General features: G+C 40.2%; 1 protein-coding gene across 5 annotated transcripts in view; it reads right to left on the minus strand.

The window, feature by feature from the left end:
- The window catches only part of MAP3K20 (mitogen-activated protein kinase kinase kinase 20), a 178,667-nt gene that overhangs the window by 54,071 nt on the left and 103,212 nt on the right, over window positions 1-21,384 (minus strand). For all 5 annotated transcript variants that reach the window (XM_045066830.1, XM_045066827.1, XM_045066828.1 and 2 more), the window contains 4 exons: window positions 16,751-16,779; window positions 16,494-16,631; window positions 9,833-9,919; window positions 4,103-4,177 (listed from right to left, as the gene is read on the minus strand). In XM_045066830.1, coding sequence (XP_044922765.1) covers window positions 4,103-4,177; window positions 9,833-9,919; window positions 16,494-16,631; window positions 16,751-16,779 — 329 coding nt within the window. The remainder of the gene's footprint in view (window positions 1-4,102; window positions 4,178-9,832; window positions 9,920-16,493; window positions 16,632-16,750; window positions 16,780-21,384) is intronic.

A 21,384-nucleotide genomic window follows, 5' to 3' on the forward strand; every position in this document is an offset into this window, starting at 1 on the left:
AAGCCATTTTTAACTTCACTGTTCTCAGTGTTTATTCCATGTCATGACTTGTTCTGGGGCTGGGAAACTCTAAGGCACGGTTTACCCGAAACAGAGAAAGCAGCAGTTAGGTGCATTTCTTTAGCTAGCAGTACCTCCACTTGTCTTTTCTTTAGACTCCAGCTAAGGTTGAGACAGAAGGTTAAAACAAAAATGGAAGAAAGATAATAAAAGGATGATGCACATTCTCTCTTCATCACGCCTCATAATTACACCATTTCTGAGAAAATTACAGTTGCAGCAATTAAAACATGCATTTTAATTTAGGAGCACAAAACAAGAAGGAAGTGTTGAGGTAGCTTGCTCTCAGGACTTGAGTGCTTCCTACATTAAGAGAGACAATTTGTCCATTTTTTAGGAATATAAAACTGGGATACATATTCTGAGTTCTGCCTGCATTGCACTCTTTTAAGGGAATGTGTGCCTGTGTGTGTGTGTGTGTGTGTGTAAGTAGAGGGCATAAGTAGCTAAATGTCACCGATCCACATAAAAGCATTCTAATAAGAAAAGAAGTAAATGCCTGAAGTAGGAAATTTGAAAACTGTTTTGTCCTCTTTTAGCTTTATCCCCATTTTAATTCCTCCTACTATGTGTCAGTGTATGAAAGGAAAAGTGAGCTGTTTGCTCAGGAATTAATTATAAATACAGGATTTTCATTTTGCACGGAAAAGCAGCAGGAGGGGTTAATGAATTTTTAAAGAATATTTCCCCCCACATTTAATCATTCTTGGAATAAAGTAAAAACTCTTTTGAAATCAGATGATAAGTGTCCCTAGAAAAATCTTTTATTTTATAGGTAGAATATATTCTCAGATGGAAATTATCAAAGTGAACATTTTAAAAACACAACAATGTAGAAATTTGTGCTAATTGTATTTTATGAATACTCTGGTTGCAGAATACAATACCTGGTCCAGGCTTAGGTTCCTTTTAGTGTTATGTAGATTTTGCTCACATTAAAAAAAAATTATAACTAGGACCATCTATTAAGCATCTATATACATTACTTTTTATCTTCATTATATAGATAAGGAAAATCCATCTTAGAAAAGTATGGACTGCCTAGCATCACACTGGAAGCAAGTTTCTGAATCCGGGGCAATGCTCTTAAACCCTTCAATGCTTTATCACATGAGGGTAAGATGTTACTTCCTATCAAACTCAGGGCTTTTTTTTTTTTTTTTTTCCTATTTAGAAATACCATTTTAGAACTGGAAATGATACGCACCTTTAGTTCCTCCTTCTCTTTGATAAAACACTTTGAGCACCTGGTATAAGCCATTGGCATGACCTGACATTCACCCAATACTAGCTTTCTCTTGTATTCCCTTCACCGTCCTCATTGCAAAAGAACATTTTTCTACAGGTGAGCTGAATATTTTCATCTATGTCTTTAAAGCACAAGGGCTAGGGGGAAGAAAGGAAATAAAAGTTTTTAGCCAGTGATAGCTCTCTCTGTATGCACAGGAGTGGCAAGCACTAGTGGCTGAATTGCTACATACTTAAAGCCAGAGAACTAGAAGGTGCCTTGGTCTGGCTGCTTTAGTCAACACAGGGGCCTCCACTTACTGAGTGCGTGTGATGTGCTGAAGGCAGCCCTGTTCCCTCGAGGGAACTGCAGTCCGTGTAGGAAGAAGAGACATTTAAAAAATACAACAACACAGGGTAAGGCAGTAGCCCGGACTTGGTTTAGGAAAAGGAGGACGAAGGAAGGGCGGGGATAAACAGAACAGCCAGGGAAGGCTGGCCAAGAAAGTCCTCAGGGGAGGAAAGAAAAGAAGAGGGCATGCGCAGGGAAAGGAGGTGTGTAAGGCAGCCTGGAGATCAGCCATGAGAGTGCTGGAAGTGGAGACTGCAGTTTGGGGCATACTTAAATACTGGGGGGATATATTAATTGTATCAGAATAAAATGCCCTGAATTTAGAAAGTAAAAATAAATCTTAAACTTTCTTTATACTTCACGTAGTTAGAACACAAGACTCAACTGGACCCAAGAAGGGTGAGCTTGCTACATGTTAAAGACATGCCAGCTTCATAGCATTACCACCAGGTCTAAGGTCCTTCCTGTGTTACGTGTTTACACTATTAATTAATGCACCTTAAGTATATATTCTCAGAATTTTAATCAATGAAGTACAGAGTTTCCGATTAAGAAATTCAAAACCCGCTTTGCATACTGAAATATAATTGCAATTACAGAGAATCTAGTTGCATTAAACTAACTCAATGCAAATAATTCTAGGTGAAATTTTTATTTAAGTAGCAGAAAAATATTGCAGAAAGGACTACATATGCTGCAACAGACAGAGAACTTGTAGAAGAGTATAGAGAAGGTAGTATGGCAGCATTTAAAAAATACAAATGTTCTAGAGCAAGCCTGCAAACAGCTGAGTGTATTTTCCGCTGGATTAGCTGCAAAGTGCAGGCATTTCTGCAAACCACATTCTGCAAACCACACACTAAAATAATAGGACCTAAACACAGGTAGGGCAGACCATGCCATACATATGCAACTTTGTCATGGAATGCTAATAAAAACAGTAGTACTAAATAAAAACATTAACGGAATCTAGAAATGTTAAAATTCTTGAATAAAAAACAGTACTAATAAGAGACTCTCCTTTAAAGAAAAAAAGGGTGAAGGTAGTTTGATGAAGAAGAGTGAAAGCAAAGATGAAGGCTCTTGTTCTTGAGGCAGAGGTGAAATGTGCAAATCTGGGAAGCACCCGCCCCACAAACTCCTCAGAAACAAAGCACAGGCAGGCCAGAGCCAACAGAGAGCGCACGGGGCTGAGAAGCTCCACAGATCTGCACACCCGGCTGCTCTGTGGGCCCCACTACTGTACAAGCTCCTGTACTTGGTGTTGAGCTGTTCTCACGAGGTGGTGTGGACCCAGGTGCTAGGTAACGGGTGGGATCTGGCAGGTGAGAACTCAAACTCACTGGTTGTGCATCCTTCCCACTAGAGAAAGATGCTGTGTGTTACTGGCACACATTCTTCCTGGGGGCCAGATTGGAATTGGGTTTAAACTAAGGAAGAAATTCCACTCCTGAGTCTTTGTTTTTAGATCTCTATTTTAAGAAGTCAATTTGCAATATATCTACTTCCATGAAAAAGTGGACAAATTTGAACTATAAAATTACAGTTCATCTCTTGGGCCTGTCTCTTCTTCCAGTGTTTTATCTGTAAGGATCTTACTTTCTAACTTTTTATTATGAAAAATTTCGAACATACCCAAATGTGGAGAGAACAATGTAACAAGCCTCCATATACCTATGACCTGGCTTCAAAATCTATCCTGGCCAATCCTGTTTAATCTATACCGCCACCTATTTCCTTTCAGTTTTATTTTGAAGCAAATCCAAGACTCGCCTATTATTTTATCCTTAAATATTTCCGTATGTGTGTGAGAGTCTTTTAAAATGATCTTTGCAGGGAAAGGAAGTCGGCCTTCATGCTCAAATGTGATAACCACATGAAAGTCTAAATTTTGGAGTGTCTCCAACTCTATTGTGATAGCTTCAAAACATCATCAATCTGGGCAAGGAGTATGTATCAGGTTTCTCTAGAAGGGCTACTGTGGCCGGGTCTTTGGTTCAGACCGCTTGGGTTCATTCTCCAGTCTCACCATGTACTAGCTGAGGCCTTGAGCATGACTTAACTTCTGTGTGCCTTGACCCTTCATCTGTAAAATGGGTGGAAAAACACAACTTACGTCACAGAGCTATTGTGAGGAATCAATGAGTGAATGTACATGAAGTACTTGGAGCAGTGCCTGGCCCAGAATAAGCACTGTGTGCTGGCCATTTTTAGACCACGAAGGTGCAACAGTGCTTCTTAAAGATTAAAAACAAAGGAATGCAATTCTCTCTACTGAATCAAGAGTGCCAGGCGGCTGTAAGAAAGAGCCAGTCATGAAGTTCTAAGGATAAGGGAGGCAACCAGCAGCTTTGCTTTGTAATGACTCTTATTACCTCAAGTGTTAAAAACCTCAAAGTCAAATAAGTGGAATTTCAGAATCCTGAGCAATGACCAAAAAACAAACAAAAAATTGATATATACCTTGGCATCAGCTTCCCAACACTGACGTAACAGCTCAGCAAAACTCCTGGGGCAGCTGCTTGGAATGGTTAATCTCTACCACAGAGAGAGGAAAAGACAAAGCAAGGATTTACTCATGGAGGTAAGCAAATACTCACTGAAAGTTCTTAAAAGAGTTAAATGAAGAGCACAAACAAGTCATTAAATATTAAGCTTCCACAGACTGATAGATGACTGGTGAGAATTTATGTTTAGATTCATCATATCTCATCACTAAAGACACGTTTAATCCTGTTCTTCCAAAAAGACCAGTTGGGCCGTGGGTGCTGCATCTCTGAAAACGTCTTCAGCACAGACCCGCACAGAGATCATTTGAGAGAAGTGGGCCTCTTCTGATTGGCCAGTAAGAGATTCTGGACACAGGACTCATTAGTGCAAGGGCTGGACACAACAAGGATTACACTGTGAGCATCGCTCCTATGCCAACATGTTACCAAAGTGCTTCTCTAGGACTTGCCATGCTCCTGGAGGCTCTTTAGGGAGCTACGGAGGCATTTTTGTTTATTTTTAAAACTGGAGACTTGCCCCTGGAGCGGGTCAAGAATGCTGGACATCTTTCACTACGTTGTAAATCCCCGACCAAGTACTCCCTTGCACTCCACCAAACTTCAAATGCCCCACGTGCAATCAAACGAGGTTTAATCATTTTCTGGCTCTAGACCCGCTCTTTGATTTACAAGAAACACAAAAGTATATTTTGAGCAGATTTCAGATGCAATGAACTAAGAATGCAACTACCAAATAAATCAAGGGCAGATTGATGTCTGCATTATTCATAACCTTCCCGAGATTTTTGGAAAATGTCACCTACAAGAGCATTGCTCATGCTGCTGGCATCGTGGAGACCACTCGACTCCAGTCTGCACTTGTAGATGTTGAATCCTATCTTTCCATAGGTATGAGCTCTAAAATGTTCCATTTTCTCCTCTACTGTGGCCAGGCCTGCGCATTTATACACAGTAATACGTATTTATTTCTTCGGTATATTACAATGAGGACATTATGTTGACTTCAAAATACAATGTGTGTGGGTAGGCTGTACTACATCCGAATTTCATTTCCGGAAAGTAGAGGGAGCATGAACAGAGTTGTTCTCCAGAGAGGACTGGGTGTGACAGTTGAGAACCACAACACTAAGAAGTACCAAGATGAGTTACTCCACAGTTTTCTTGTTTACCAAAGAAGTTTTGCAAATAAAAAACTGAAACTGGGGCGCCTGGGTGGCTCAGTGGGTTAAGCCGCTGCCTTCGGCTCAGGTCATGATCTCGGGGTCCTGGGATCAAGTCCCGCATCGGGCTCTCTGCTCGGCATGGAGTCTGCTTCCTCCTCTCTCTCTCTCTCTGCGCCTGCCTCTCTGCCTACTTGTGATCTCTCTCTGTCAAATAAATAAATAAAATCTTTAAAAAAAAAATCTGAAACTGAACTTAGTTGGATTTGGGGGAGGGCTACGTACAAAACTAGAAAAAGAGTTGCCCTGGCAAGAAAACAGGTGATCTGCATTTAGAATTACAGATAACCTTAAAATCAAAATAAATCAAAATAAATACAACCCCAAAGTTTATAAACAAATGGCCCTCGCTAAGTTAAAGGCTATGCTAAACATTTTTTTTTTTTAATTAATTCCATAGAGTAGAGAAGACTTGGTCAGCTGTACTCTCATTTTACTGTAATGTGAACTGGAAACCTTTTGATGAAGACCAAAAGGAAAATCAGGCGTTTACTTTTTAAAAATATTTATATACAATGGTTGGTTAGGAGTGGCAACTAAGAGAAACAAAGTGACTGCAATTATTCAGCTGAATGCACTCCATGGGAAAGTAATTTCTCATTTTCAATAGAACTTTTTCACATTTTTCTAAGAACTGAAATGGGACCTGGATGAATACGGATGGATGTTAATCTTTTCTTACTGAGAAACTTTTTAGCTACTGCATCTGAGACATTATGAAAGAAGACAAAATTATTTTAAATTATCTCATATGGGCAAATGTCAGTTAAATCTAGACTCAGACACTAATGTAAGGGTTTGTTTTGGTGCACTAAAAAAGTACTTTAAGAGAAAATCCAAAGTATTTGAGTCCTGATTACAGAACGATGGGCATTCCTAATGCATTAAAACATCCTGAAATAATCAGATTATCAGCCACAGATTAGCCACACTACTTAAAACTTAAATATTTTACAAGTTCCAAATTTAAAATGAAAATACTTTCCAACCACTAAATTAGGCAAGACATTTTTGAAAGAGCATATTCTTTTTCTGCATTGTTTTCTACGTAAGATGAAAAAAATTACTTTTTGTCAATTATATTTTATTATCTTTTTTCCAAAGAGTAGTCATCAGTGGATTAAGTTTTTTGAGGATTTCTGTCAACAGTATGGGGTGCCTATTAACAATAGTTTGGTTAAGTGACCGAAAATTCTCAGGTCATGATCTCAGGGCCAAGAGATCGAGTCCAGTGTCAGTCTCTCTAGAAGAAAAAAATAGTTTTTTACTTAGAACAAAACATATTTTATAAGAATCTAAGAACTTGTAAAGATGGAAATTATGCTATCAGAATACTTTGAATGACCTCTGAGTTTTAGAGAAATTACGAAGACAAATACACATGTCTATAAGAATTATAACATTTACTAGTAATATCCTCCTAATTTCATGACTTCTGTAAAGGTTCAGTCTTTGCTTTAACAGTGCTTTATGTATCTAGTTTTAATAGGACTTAATATTAGGAAAAATTATTGTTTGAAGGCCTTATTTCATTATTAAGCAGTCAGAAGCAAAAACCTTCAAATATTTTGAGAAAGTATTGATCTTCTTATAGATCCAAAGAGCAATCTAAATGGTGAAACTGAATAAGGTCCAGAGTCTAGTTAAGATTAGTAATGTATCAGTGACAACTTTCTGGTTTTGGTATTGGCCAATACCTGTATTTCACCAGTGGGGGAAGCTGGATGAAGGACACACAGAATTCCTTTTACTATTTTTGCAACTTCTGTAAGCCTATAATTATTTCAAAATAAAAAGTTAAAAAGAAAAAGTAACTCTAATATTTGGATATAGGTGTATTCTAGGGTGGCTGGCTTACATTTAAAAAATGTCTCTCTAAGTTTAAACACATTATTTTTTATTTAAAGGAGGTCTGTTAAAAAAAATACATACATATACATATATATATATATATATATATATATATATGGCTCGCTCTTTTCAACTCAAGAACCCAAGGTATTCCAAAGTAAAAATAAATGAAATAATTAGAAGTTGAAAGAATCTGTAAATTATTTTTAAATCAAAGTCTCAATTTTATCATGAAGTGAAATAAGTCCTTGGCCTTTTTTTTCCCCAAGTTTTTATTTAAATTCCACTTAGTTAACATACAGTGTAATATTAGTTTCGGGTGCAGAATTGAGTGATTCATCACTTATGTACAACAGCCAGTGCCCTCCTTAGTTCCCATCACCCCTTTAGCCCCCCCCCTCCCCTCTATCAACCCCTTCAGTTTGTTCTGTATAGTTGAGACTTGGCAATCGTTGTAATTTTATGTCAACAGAATCTGTTTTGGTAACACGTGTCTATACTTACGAGATGAAATGAAGACTCCTTTGTGAATGGTGACAATGGAAAGTACAATTAGACTTAATTTCAATATTTTTGACAAATACTGAACAGAGTGAGAGTAGACAGGTAAGTAGCCTTATAATACCCAGTTTTCCTTAAGTTCAGTCCAAAGTTGAGAAAACTCTCATCGCCACCTGGGGTTTCTTGAACTTGCTATTCTGTGCCCAGAAGGGGAGGTACCTGAGTACCTCCGGGGGTTTTCAGCCGACTATTAGGTCACACATGGATAAGACAGCAACATTGGACTCTCGGGAATCCCTGAGGGAAAGGACAGCTAACAGCCTCCTCCTGTACAAGCTGACGAAGTTCTCGAGGTTACAGATGGGTGATTCCTGGCCCGCGAGCCAGCTACCCAAAGGCAGTGTCTAAATCCATTTTTCTTGTCCGATTTAAACATCCTCGATAGATACTCATGTTCTGAAAGTGCTTTAGATGCACACCTCCTCTGCCACCCTTTAGAGGAAAGATTATTTTAAAATACTGTTTTTTTCTTATACATCTTTGGAGGATCCAGTCAGCTTTTAAAAAACTTTCTTCTAATTTTCTTGGAACAACACAGAGGGAAAAAAGTTACATTGAGTGTTCCGCTCCAAAGTCAACATTAGGTCAATCGCTTTCTTCACCCTCATGTGTAAACCCAGAACCAAACATCTAATCACCTCACTGGCAAAAGAAAATGGAGCAGAAGCAAGCCGGTTCTCATGTCATGAAAATATCAGTTATCCTGCGTACGAAGGTCTGATTTAATAGCACACCAGGAATAAGCAGGACATTTAATTAAAACAGAACAGCTCCTGTGAAACACTGAGCGAGACACATTCTTGAATATAACGCCTTTTGCTTTTTCTTAAATTGGCAGCTCTCTCCCATCAAGTTCAGCCATCGTGAACATTTCATCTGTTCTCAATAGCTCGGGAGGACAAATTAATAAGGGTTAGGGTTATGTGATCTAAACTATGGAAACTTGGTCTCTCTTAGTCAATTGCAGCTGTTTGGTTAACGTAGTCTGTCCCTGCGCTCACATGGGGAGCAGATCAATCTAATTCTTTCATAGCGTTAAAAAGGGCATATCTCCACGTAGTCACCTTTTTGCAAATTATTTGATCCTCGGGTTGCGCGCTTACCTTCTGTGGAGGGCACTGATCAGCTCTGGCAATGAAGCTCTGTGAAATCAGGTTGTTTTGCATTGCAAAGACAACTGCGGGCTTCCAGTACGGGATCTAAGTTCTCCTAGTACCTTTACTGGATGCTTCGTCCTTATGCTGAGGATTTCCATGCCTGTGCATTTCAGTCACAATTTTAAACCTTTCAAAATGTAGTTGCTCTCTTTGATATGAATGTACCACGTTCTCTGATGTAGGCTCATAGGTCCAACTAACTGAAAGCCTCAATTTGTGGGAAGAAGAAAAGCGAGGCTGGGGACACAGCACAAACGGTGTTTACGCCACTGAAGTTCTTTTGAAATGGAAAGGCTCTGCATGAAGAAGGGAACAGTTATGCCACTGCCTCGCCAATTCCAGTGAGGAGCTCATCTTCAATGTAGTGTTCAACGTAGGTGGCAAAACTGTAATTTTTCCCTTTTTTGAAACTATTTTTTCTTCTTTTATTTTTGAAATTCTCATCTAAGCGACAGTTTCTTGTACTATAGTGACTCCTGCTGGGAGAGGTAAGTTGAAGTAGCTGAAGGTCTCTTACAGATAGATCAACTCCCGGCCAGTAAAAAAGATGTCCTAAACGCAGGAGATGGAGTTAAACTGTTCCCCTACCTTGGACGCAATGGCTTCTTTCATCACTAAGAACAAACCCCTAGGTTTTACAATTGAGACTGAGAAACTAGTACAGTACTTGTACAATTTTTGATCTACAGCATCACGACGTGAAGCTGCAACAATTAGATGTAAAGGGTCCATTCATGAGGAATAACATCACTTTGACCCTTTGTGTTAGCTCCTACTGCTAATCTTTCCATAAGCGTGAACTTACTTTCAATTTGAAGAAGATGAAAAAGTCTTTTGCAAAACCCCAATACTGTTTTCTGATCTATGTACCTGAATGGAGAATCGTAGTCTTACCTCGTTTTTTTCCACTACAAGCCAAGCTACTTGTAATCCTTCCAAACCTTTAAAGGGGACCTCCCTTGTTAGCATCTCCCAGAGAACCTGGAACAAAAAGAAAATGGAATTTTTATTCTTGTACTTTATATTTTTGGTGTATTACTGAAACTTATCTAACACTTAACTGTATCCAATTACCAGACAAAACCAACCCCACCTGTAGAAGCCTGGACAAAACATATATATTCACGCAGAGGACTTCTTCTAAATATAATATACCTACACACACATATTTTATATATACATATACACACATGAGCACACACACACACATATTCATTTTTTGTTCATTTTTATAAAGAAAAAAAACTAGTTTAGAAATCAGAACATTCAGAGCCAGACTTATGAAACCAATGGGCCTACATAATTTATCTTGTAAGTTTCTAGAATTCTCACAGATTCCCACAAATTAGGTTTTGTTTTGTTAGTCCAACACTTTTTACCTTCAATCACCAATAAACTTCTCTATAAGATAATAACTGGGAATTCAACTGTATTTTTAAAGGTTCAGTAATGGTCTGATAAAAAATACTCAGCCCTAAATCCAAACCACTGGCTAAACCATTCCCCCCGTAATGGTAGATACTTGCAGAACTGTAACATGAAATTGTGTGTTTTGGAGGAAGATCTCTCAAAATGAGTTGATCTAAGGGAGTCATTTTCTTCCACCTCTAACATAATTATATGTTTTAAAATATAATAAACATTTTATTTATATGTTATGCTCATATATATGTTATGTTCATATATATAGGCTAGGGGTCTGTGTGTGTGTGTGTGTGTGTGTGTGTGAAATTTATGTGTGTGTTCATATCTCTGCAATCCTTAAGATGAGCATGATTAATAAATTTGCACTGGAATGCCCAAAGAAACCAAACTGATGTTAGGAACACTGAAAACACCCAATGATTTGGGTTTCATTTAAAATACTAAGTAATGGAGATTTTTACATTTGGGTAACTTTCTCAATTTATACAAAAGGGCATCAAAAACTAAGTCTACCAATATATTTTTGAAGTGATAAAACAATTATAATTTTATCAGTAATCCTAATAACAACGACTGTCATTTACTGAGTGATTACGTTTCAGATACTTTGCTAAACTCTTTAGGGGTGTTACCATGATTCCGACCAATACAGCGAATACATATGATCCTCATTTTATAGATGAGGAAACTAAGGCTTCAGAAAGTTAGACAAACTTGCCCACAGACACTCCATTATCAAGTGGCAGAGCTAGAATGTGAACTTGTTGCCTCACCCCAACTGTCAAGCTCTTAACGTGAGGTAACTCTAGAGAAGTGAGGCTGCAGTGCAAGAGAGAAGCCATATTTCAGGGGTGGAGCCGTGGTAGAGGTGAGAAGCAGATGAGTTCAGCAGTTTTGAGTTAGACTGCTCTTGTTCTAAAAACAAAACTAAAAAGCCCACTTCTAAATAATGTAGATTGAGAACACGTACTCCATTCAAGAAGGTCCCATGGACCTTTCATTCTATAGAGCCACTGTTTCCTCAGCCAGTGTTCAGTCATATTTGAATCAGGACATGCTAAGTGAACTCTGGCTAATACGAAGATAATTAGCAGGAAAATCAGGGAAATTGGCAGATGCTGTTCAAGCAGGAGAAAAAAAAAATTCACTGAAGCCTCTTTGGCTTTTAATCAAGTGTGTAAGGTACTTCTCTAGAAGAGCTACTGAATAATTCTATTTGAGTCCCAGAAGTGATTAAGAAAAAGTAAGGGGCATCCCAGAAGGGGACGATTCTAGCAAGCACTGTAAGTAAAGGACCAGAACAGGTATGCAGGCTGCACAGAGGAGGGGGACGCAGCATCGAGGGGGCTGGGCAGGAAATGAAGCCCCTTCATTCCCTGCAATTACCACTCCCCCGGTACGGAGGTTGGGAAGGGGGAGGGGAAGGCAAAGCAGGCAAATGGATGAATTTGGCCTTCCTAAGGGGAAAAGGAACAGTGAATCAAATAAATCAAATGCTCCAGACCCCAAAATATCCAAGTAGGTGGCCCCCTGTTTTCTGATCCCAGCCTACAGGCACAACTCACTGTATGGGAGTACACATAAAGGCTGACTGGGTTGAGGTAAAATGCAAAACCAAGAGCTCGGGAAGAGAAACACAAAAAGACTTATGTCATTCTTCACTCCCAAATGTTCAGGTGGAAAATATCCGAAATCTACCGAGGTCTGAGTTCTGTTTCTCCACAAGTTCTAACCCCAGAAAAGTAAGAGTTTCACTTCAGTCTGTGCATGTGCGCATGTGTGTGTGTGCAGAGCTCTGACGGCTGAGGGGCTATGGGACAGCTGCTCACAGGAAGATATGGACATGGCTGTGAAGGTTTTAGTGGGAGTCCAGCCCCAGCCCCCACCGAGGTCCCTTTACTGATCCCTCAGGTGTAGGAATGTACCAAAAAGCAGGTGGTGTGAGATGGGACAAGAGCTGTTTCTGCACTAAACACAATGACACTCGGCACAAAACACTCCTTTGTGGAGGAAGTCATGCAGAGGTCTAAAAATATATTAAACTAGGCCTGAAAATATCAGTGATGGGGATGCAGGCCAAACATGATTGTGATCTTTCCTCTTAAAAATACTTTCCAACTCATTCTATCTTGAGACGTATTTACGTTTAAACTGTGCTCACAAGGAAAAATTTCTATTTTCAGTTTGCAGAGAAACTTGGACAAGGCTGTGTACTTTTCCTGACCTTTCCTGCCAGACAATGGCAGGCCATTACCTGAGCCCAGCTTGTTCCGGAATGGGGCTCACAGACAAGTGACACAGGACGCTCACTCTGAAGCTACGCTGTCGTGGTTCTAGGCTCAGAAGCTGCTGAGAAAGGAATCCTTTCTGCACTGTCATTAGGACAGCTTTGTTTTTAAAGAGTGGCAAAGCCTTGTATTTGCGGAAGGCTTATTCTTTCAATGATGTTTGCTTTCTTTAAGTCTTTTCTTTTCTGTGGACAACATACTAAACCCTCCTCTCTCTCCATCCTTCAACAGAGAGCATCACCAGGGGGTAGCACAATCTCCTCTCTTGTAAGATGGAGAGAGAAACCGCTCCATGGCTCGCGAGGTTTATCGGCTTTGAAGCAGGGCTCACCAGATCCACTTCTGGCATTTGCAGCACATTTCTTCTGAAACTGGCCAGGGCTGGTTAGTCTGGCCATGTGTTAAGAAGCAACCCACGTTTATCAAGCTGCAATGGCAAGGGACTTTGATAATACTAGGGTCTAAATTCTTACCACAAGTCTGAAAAAACAAAAAAATGAAAAGCAAAAATATTTTAGGTGTTTTGGGGTTTTTTTTAGGTTGGTTTTATAAAAGGGCAACTCTTTTAGGGTCTTGTTCATCTGTCCGAGACTGTGTGCATGCGTGCGTGTGTGCGTGTGTGTAGGCACAATGAACAGAACAGACACTTCATGAACTATGGGATGCTTTATGCCAAGAGATCCTTTACTGACAAATGGTCCTGGTCACTTACCTACTTTTGAAAGGACATCAAACATTCTAAATAATTTTTAGTTATTTATTTAGAACATATTTAGAACATTGCTTTCCTAGATAGGCAACATTTTCGGTCTATGGACTACAAAGTTCTAAAACTAACATGCCCTACCTTACTAACCAATCCCTCCTGCTTTTTTAGTTAATACCTACTTTGACCATGCAATGCTTTCTTCATTTTTAAAAAATCTGTGATTGTGGGGTGCCTGGGTGGCTCAGTGGGTTAAAGCCTCTGTCTTCAGCTCAGGTCATAATCCCAGGGTCCTGGGATCGAGCCCCACATTGGGCTCTCTGCTCAGTAAGGAGCCTGCCGCCGCCTCCTCTCTCTCTGCCTGCCTCTCTGCCTACTTGTGATTTGTCTGTCAAATAAATAAATAAAATCTTTAAAAAAAATTTTTTTAATCTGTGATTGTTTCAACAAAAAGCTCTGGAAAGCATGCCTCATACTATTTCTTTCACCAAATGGTGTTTATCTAGAACATAATGGGAAGGGGTCAGAAGTAAATAAGATGTTGAATTCCTGTTTATAATGAAACTGGTTTATGTGCAACTTTCTGAGCGGAATTCTGCTGACAGAGCTATGGGTAATTCTGAGCGTAATCAGAATTCCAAGTAAACCTCTCTCTTTAAGATACTGTTTTCGAACAGAGTCACTGAAAAGGCATTTTCTGTTTCAACCAGTCAAAAGAAGACTCTAACATGAACACCGAGTTGATATTCAGAAACAGGTGACGGGGACTGAGATTCTACTCTGGCTCAGGAAAGCCAGCGGGTGCACTGCACACAAAAGCCGCTGGCAACTGTAAGGTCCTGGAAGGAGGCGGTGTGAGGTTTGTCTTCATAAATGAGATAACACTGAAACCAAAAGTTCACTCTAGCTGGAACCCACAGTTGTCTTTCAGATCTAACGTTTCTGGGATAGGGAAAGTCCAAGACTTGGGGAGAATTTTCAAAGTAAAAGCATTATACCAGAGCTAGTTCATATGCAAAATAATTGAAAAACTATAACCGCCTAAATGTGTATCTATATGACAGGCAAGTGAGAGTGTGAGAAGCGTGGTCTCCTGTTGACTCACTGTGACCCACTCTAGCCCAAAGGCCTCCCCACTCCCTCTGGCTCCACACAACCTGCTCTGGGAACTGAGGCCTGCTGAGGAACGCACAGTGGTTTTAACACTTGCAGAGGGCTGTAGGAAACAAAAGAATACACAACAGGACAGAAAAAGTTTGCTGGTTCCTGTTCCACAGGACAGACAGTGGGCCCAAAGAGCAGGTAAAGGACAATTTAAAATACCCTAAGTTGGTGTCTAATACAGTAAGTGCATTATTGCTTAAAATGAAGGGACGTAACTTCTGAAGAGAAAATGATCTCACTAAAGTCTGAAATGACAACATCAGAACTCCCCATGGGTGATCTGTAGGATGGTTAGAATGCAGTAACTTTTGACATAGGGAACCAGTTTTAGAATCGAGTCTCTTCAGGAACTTGTGTTTTTTTTCCCATCTTTCAATGAGACCTACTTGATCACTATCTATAGTTCACAGCCTTCATTCTTAGAAAGACCCAGAATTAAGGGAAATGAGGTACTTCACCTGAAGCTATTGCTTTCTTTCAACCTTTAAAATTTTAGCCTTTTGCCGAAAACACATATCTCATTCCTATAATGACTTTTTCCAATAGCCAACAAAACTCATCTCTATTATATTAAATTAATTTGGTAAGGTGCCTGGGTGGCTCAGTCAGTTAAGTGTCTGCCTTCGGCTCAGGTCATGATCCCAGGGTCCCAGGATGGAGCCCTGTATGGGGCTCTTTGCTCAACGGGGAACCTGCTACTCCCTCCGCCTGCCACTCTCTCCTGCTTGTGCTCCCTCTCTCTCCAATAAGTAATATCTTAAAAAAAAAAAAAAAAAAGATGTATTGTAATTTAGAAGCAGCTTGCTAACAAAAACAAGCCTAAGACTTCAGTAATGAAGCCAAAAGTAACTCCTGAGAGGCTGATGGCCTCTAGAGAATCAGGAACACACATGACAATGCAGGTCTCCTCTTGGGCCATCAACAGTCACTTTTGGTAGAAACCAGAGAAGTCCAGGAAGTGGAGGTATGGTAGTTTGGGCCAAAATCTGTCTCCTCCTTTACCTGTCACTATGAAAATGTCCTTTTGAGAGTCATAATACAAATATAGAGGCAGTATGACGGGGAGATGAGACCTGAAGAGAAGGAGCATCAAATACTATTTCGCACTCTTTAAAAGATACACAGTATTTTAAGGATAAAAGAACTCCTCAGAAAGGGGCAACAAATAAATTCCTTCTACCACCAAAGAACCACCCTGCCCCTCTACCCCACCCCCCTACCATTCCCCTATTCCACTTACTTCTTTCCTTCTGCTATTCCTCAAGAATGGTTCACCTCAAAACCCCTCCTCCAGAAGCTTCTGCTCCTTCAGGGAGTCTTTCCTGTGCTCTCCATTCCCTGAGCAACCCCCAAACCCACATTATCCTGTTCTCTGTGCTGCTCTGTTGTGACTTTTTCATGATTCCTTCGAGTCATGCCTCAGAGAGTCACACTGCTTTATAAGACCTGCAGCAGGCATGGGCAAGGCCATAAAAGCTACGTGCACTTCCTTCTGTACTCTCTGGAAACTCACCAATCATTTTCATAGTTGACGATCAAAAATCTGTAATTCACTCATGTGGCAGACCTACTGGTGTGGTTTGAGCAACTTATCACAGTGAAGTCCTGTTCCAGATGGCCCACACTTCCAACTGACTTACACGGATGTTCCACGGTCGTGTGTCCAGGAAAGCGCTCTCCACGGGACTGCTTCGGGCCCCGCATTATTTCAGGTTTCATCTAATTGTTCTTTGGAAGTAGCATTGGTTTCTTCTTGACATAGGACGAAATAACTCAGATGCATAAAAGTCATCCAAGTCAACATTATGGAAATTAGGAAAGTGTCCTCTCTGAGGCCGCTGCTCTAAGCATTCCACCAAACACAACATTATTGTCTTAAATCTGTGTTAAATTGCTGTATCCCACTTCTGGAGGTGTTTGATTTTTTAGATTTCCTTGAGCAACAACAAAAAAAAATGAGAAATGAACTCACCACACCATAGGAATATGTGTCACAAGTTTCAGACACAGGGAGACTTTGGATAACTTCCGGGGCCATCCATGGGAAAGTTCCAACCAAGGACATGTGTGTCGTATGGTTATGGAACCGAGAGGCACCAAAATCACATATCTGAGAAAAGAGAAACAAGTATCAACCTTCTACTACCGATTAATGAAAGAATTATCCATCACAAAAACTTACACATGAAGTTAACAAATACTTCTAAAAAAAATTAAAAGGAGTCCTACCTTCAATACCCCATCAGCAGCTATAACAACTAAAAAAAAAAAAAAGAAAAAATTATGACAATCCTATTTATATATGATTTATGATTTATGACCCTAATTTATTTGAGTCATCTTATGCTGAAAAACCCTGTAAACTTCTATCTTCCATATGGCATATGAAAGGTAAAACTGAAGTATTTACTGCACTGAAGATTTTGCAAAAAGGAGCTGACATTAAAAAAGGAATAAAAAAAGTAATTCCATGAGGTGCTGACTAAAACGTTTCTGAACATTTGTTTAAATCAAATGTAGTACTACCCAGTAAAAGCAGCATATGTTAGTAGTAGTAAAGAGAACCAAACTTTTTAATACAGATTTTATTGACTTATTGGAGAGAGAGCATGAGAGTGGGGAAGGAACAGAGGGAGAGGGAGAAGTAGACTCCTCAGCGAGCAGGATGCCAGCCTTGGGACTTGATCCCAGGACTCCATGATCATGACCTAAGCCAGACACTGATGCTTAACAGACTGAGCCACCCGGATGCCCAAGAACCAAATTTTTTTTTTTTTAAGATTTTATTTATTTCTTTGGCAGAGACAGATCACAAGTAGGCAGAGAGGCAGGCAGAGAGAGAAGGAAGCAGGCTCCCTGCCGAGCAGAGAGCTCGATGCGGGGCTCGATCCCAGGACCCTGAGATCATGACCTGAGCCAAAAGCAGAGGCTTTAACCCACTAAGCCACCCAGGTGCCCCAAGAACCAAAATTTTTACTTGTGTTCTGCCACTAGACTACCAGCATGATGTTGAGGAGGTCTTCAACTTCATGGTATATATTTTTTCTCCCAATTGAGTAATTTTCTTGTAGGCAAGGACAACATTCATTCATTCACTTACTCATACATTCACTCACTTAACAAATATTTGCCAAGCATCTGGTATGGGTAAGCCCATGTACTATATTCTGGAAGAGGAAGGTGAGCAAGACTGTCTCTGGCTCCTGTGTATAGTTTCCTGGGAGAGACGTGAAACCAATGTCTGTAATCATGTGGGATAACACCTGAACCTAATATAATACTGTATGTTTATACTGGAATCAACATTTAAAAATTTTAAAAATTTTCTTTAAATATGTAAGCAAGTGGGACAAATTCTATGAGAGACACAGAGATTGCCTTGGAATCAAAGAGCAGGGGTATCTAAGTCTAAGGAGGTCAGGAGTTTGCAGAAGAAATGCTCACACTAAGACCAGAAGAACAAGGTGGGACTAACTAGACAGAGGAGTGCTATGGGAGGGAAGCATTTTTTTTTTTTTTTTTTGGTAGAGAAGAGAGCCTTGCAGAAAGTCAGGAACAGAAGGGAAAAAAGGGCAATTTTGGAAGGCAGGGGCCTGGGCTGGAAGAAATGGAAATCCAATGAACCATTTTAAGCAGACAAATGACAAGGTCAAATGTGCAGAGGGGAGAGCATAGGAGAGAAGAGAACTGGAGGCAAGGAGATCACTATGCACCCAAGCGGGTGCAGTCCAAGAGAGACTTAAGGATGCCCATACAAAGGCTGTGGCAGAGAAGAGAAGCAGATGGAGTCAGGGAACATTTAGGAGGCCAGATCAGGGGGTTCGGGTGGCTCCCTTGGTGAGTGCTGGATACTTGGTTTTGACTCAGGTCACGATCTCATGGGTTGTGGGTCATGGGATTAAGCCCTGCATCAGGCTCTGTACTCCATGGGGAGTCTGCTTCCCTTTCCCTTTGCTCCTCCCCCTGCTCACACACTGTCTCTAAAATAAATAAAATGAAATCGTTTTTAAAAATTCGGGAGTAGGGGCGCTTGGGTGGCTCAACTGGTTAAACGGCTGCCTTCAGTTCAGGTCAGGATCTCAATCAGGGTCCTGAGACCAAGCCCCACATCTGGCTCCCTGCTCAGCGGGGAGTCTGCTTCTCCCTCTCCTGCTGCAGCACCCCCTGCTTGTGCTCTCTCACTCATGCTCTCTCTCAAATTTAAACAACAACAACAAAAACATCTTTTAAAAAAGAAGAAAGAAAAAGAAACTTTTAGGAGACCAAATCAACTGGCCTTGAGTAATGGGGCAGTGGGGATGGGGGTGGGGGGAGAGGGAGGACTCGAGGATGAAATCAAATAAAGAGGCAATCCGGCACAATGGTTAGAACAAGAGCTCTGCCATCAAACTCTTCTTTTTCATCTCACTTCTGGCTCAGGGAACTGGTATTGCCATTCGTGGAGAAAAGTAGTACAGAAATAACTGGGGGGGAGGGGTGCGGAGAGGAAATGAAAAGATCAACAAGGACATAATATATCTTGGCGTCATACAAATACCTATGTGGCCTATCCCAAAAGCAGACAGCACGTGGTTCTGAAGCTGAACTCTGTCTGGGCGTGCTAACAGGCAGACGGGGCTTTTGTGGGAGTGGGTGAGCGAGAGCGGAAGAGGCAAGGAGGCCCAAGGTAGACCTCGAAGAACTGGTCTGGTTTGTTGTTTTGTTTTTTTAAATTAAATATTTTATTCATTTATTTTAGAGAGAGAGAGAGAGTGAGTGAATGAGCAGGGGGGGAGGGCAGAGGGAAAGAGAGAATCCCAAACAGTCTCTGCACTGAGCGGGGAGCCCAATGCTGGGCTGCATCTCATGACCCTGAGATCATGACCCCGAGATCATGACCCCAGATGAAATCAAGAGTTGGAAGCAACCCACAGAGCCACCCAGGTGCCCCCTGGCATTTCTTTTGTAAACCACACAGTGCCCTGAACACAGTAGCAGAACTGTTCTTCCTCAGCTGTTACTAATGACCTTGATAAGTGGGGAGAATATACTCTTGGCAAGAAATAGCCTAAGAGTAAATGTGATACTATATATAAACTATCCATGTTTTCAAATAAAAATAAAAATAGTGTTAATATCATATTCAGTTACTTTTTAAAATACCTTTACCTTTTTTCTCATTATAAGATTATAAGTGCTTCATTTAAAAAAAAAAAAAAAAACCTAACATAAAAACTTCTAACATAGAAAATAAGACTATTATTCCCTGTTTCAGAAAAAGAAAATTGCTAAAAGTTAGGTCAATATTTTTCAATAGGTACATGTTTTCTCATCAAGTAACTGCACAAATTGTAATTTGTAAAAATCCAGACAGTCTCCGTTGTTAGTTTCCATAATGAGAGCATGGAAAAAATCTGTAACTTAATCATCCCCATCCTATGAGATATTTGGGATATACTGATAAAACAAATTTAAAAAAGTAAGTCAAATAAGCTGTGTATATTGAAATTCTGAGCACAAACTAAAAAACTAAAAATCTATACTTATAAGACTCTGAAACTTCCTACTAGATTCTAGATTATTTCCTAACAACTTCCTGTTCGCCAACTCGTTTCAATAGTGTTTAGCTTCAAGAAGTTTATGCCTGTGAGGAGCCAAAGGATAAGTGATGACATAGACAAAGGAGAGAAGAGTCAGCCACAGTTGCCCGGCAGAGTGGAGGAGGTGGTCCCACCTGGATGACTGATGAGTGGCAGCTGCCAAGAACTTCCCTTTCCCCGCACCACTGCAGACCTCACAGACCCCGCAAGGGCCCCTGGCAGATCCCCAGCTTCTCTTCCTCTACTTACCAGGACTAACCACTGCAAGGATCACATACTTAGCATACACCCATTTTAACTGCAGTGATTTAAAGATTTAAAAAAAAAAAAAAGTATTGCTCCTGCTCCTTACTTAGAAGAATAACTTAGAAAGCCTGTATATAAGTAAAGCATGTAAAGGGATTGACAGGAAGATTTTTTTCTTTTAAAGTAGCAAGCTCTAACGTTTCCTTGAGCTAGTGTGGGCCAGCTACATAATCCCACTCTCTGCCTTTGTCCACTAACTTCCAAATGACATAATAGGAGAAGCATTCTGATACTTTCCTACTGAGAAGTAATACTGTCTAATCTGTGAGACATTTTAAAATGCTCACTTTCTAAATTAGAAAATACAGGATCATAAATAAACTTTAGAGAGTACAGAAGAAGAAAAAGAAGAAAAAGAAAGCATTTGCTTTCCAAACTCTGAAATGTGTTGATCATTTTGGGGCACTACGCCAGGTAAAATGACGGACATAAAAAGTTTACACCAAATAATTCAGAAGTAAAAAGAACAAAACTCAAAACTGCTGGTACAGAGAACCATCTAAAAATAGGAGACTACAAGTATAGGACTACATAATTTGATCTAGCAATACCTCCTATAGAGTGATTCTAGGGGCACCTCGGTGGCTCAGTGGGTTAAAGCCTCTGCCTTTGGTTCAGGTTGTGATCCCAGGGTCCTGGGATTGAGTCCCACATCGGGCTCTCTGCTAAGCAGGGAGATTGCTTCCCCCTCTCTCTCTCTGCTTGCCTCTCTGCCTACTTGGGATCTCTCTCTCTCTCTCTCTCTCTCTCTCTCTCTGTCACATGAACAAATAAAATCTTTAAAAAAAAAAGTGATTCTAGAGAAATAACTAAGAATGTTTTAAAAATTTTTGCTGGGGGTATCAAGCTCAACATTTTTTATCACAGAAAAAAATGTAAACAACCCAAATATACATATTCTGTGCTGTTTATACAATGGAATACTATACAGCTTCTTGAAATAACAAAGAATTCTGATATTTATCAACATTGGAAAGA

Source organism: Mustela putorius, unplaced genomic scaffold (assembly GCF_011764305.1).
Source record: "Mustela putorius furo isolate JIRA1106 unplaced genomic scaffold, ASM1176430v1.1 tig00003869_pilon_pilon_pilon, whole genome shotgun sequence".
NCBI lineage: Eukaryota > Metazoa > Chordata > Mammalia > Carnivora > Mustelidae > Mustela > Mustela putorius.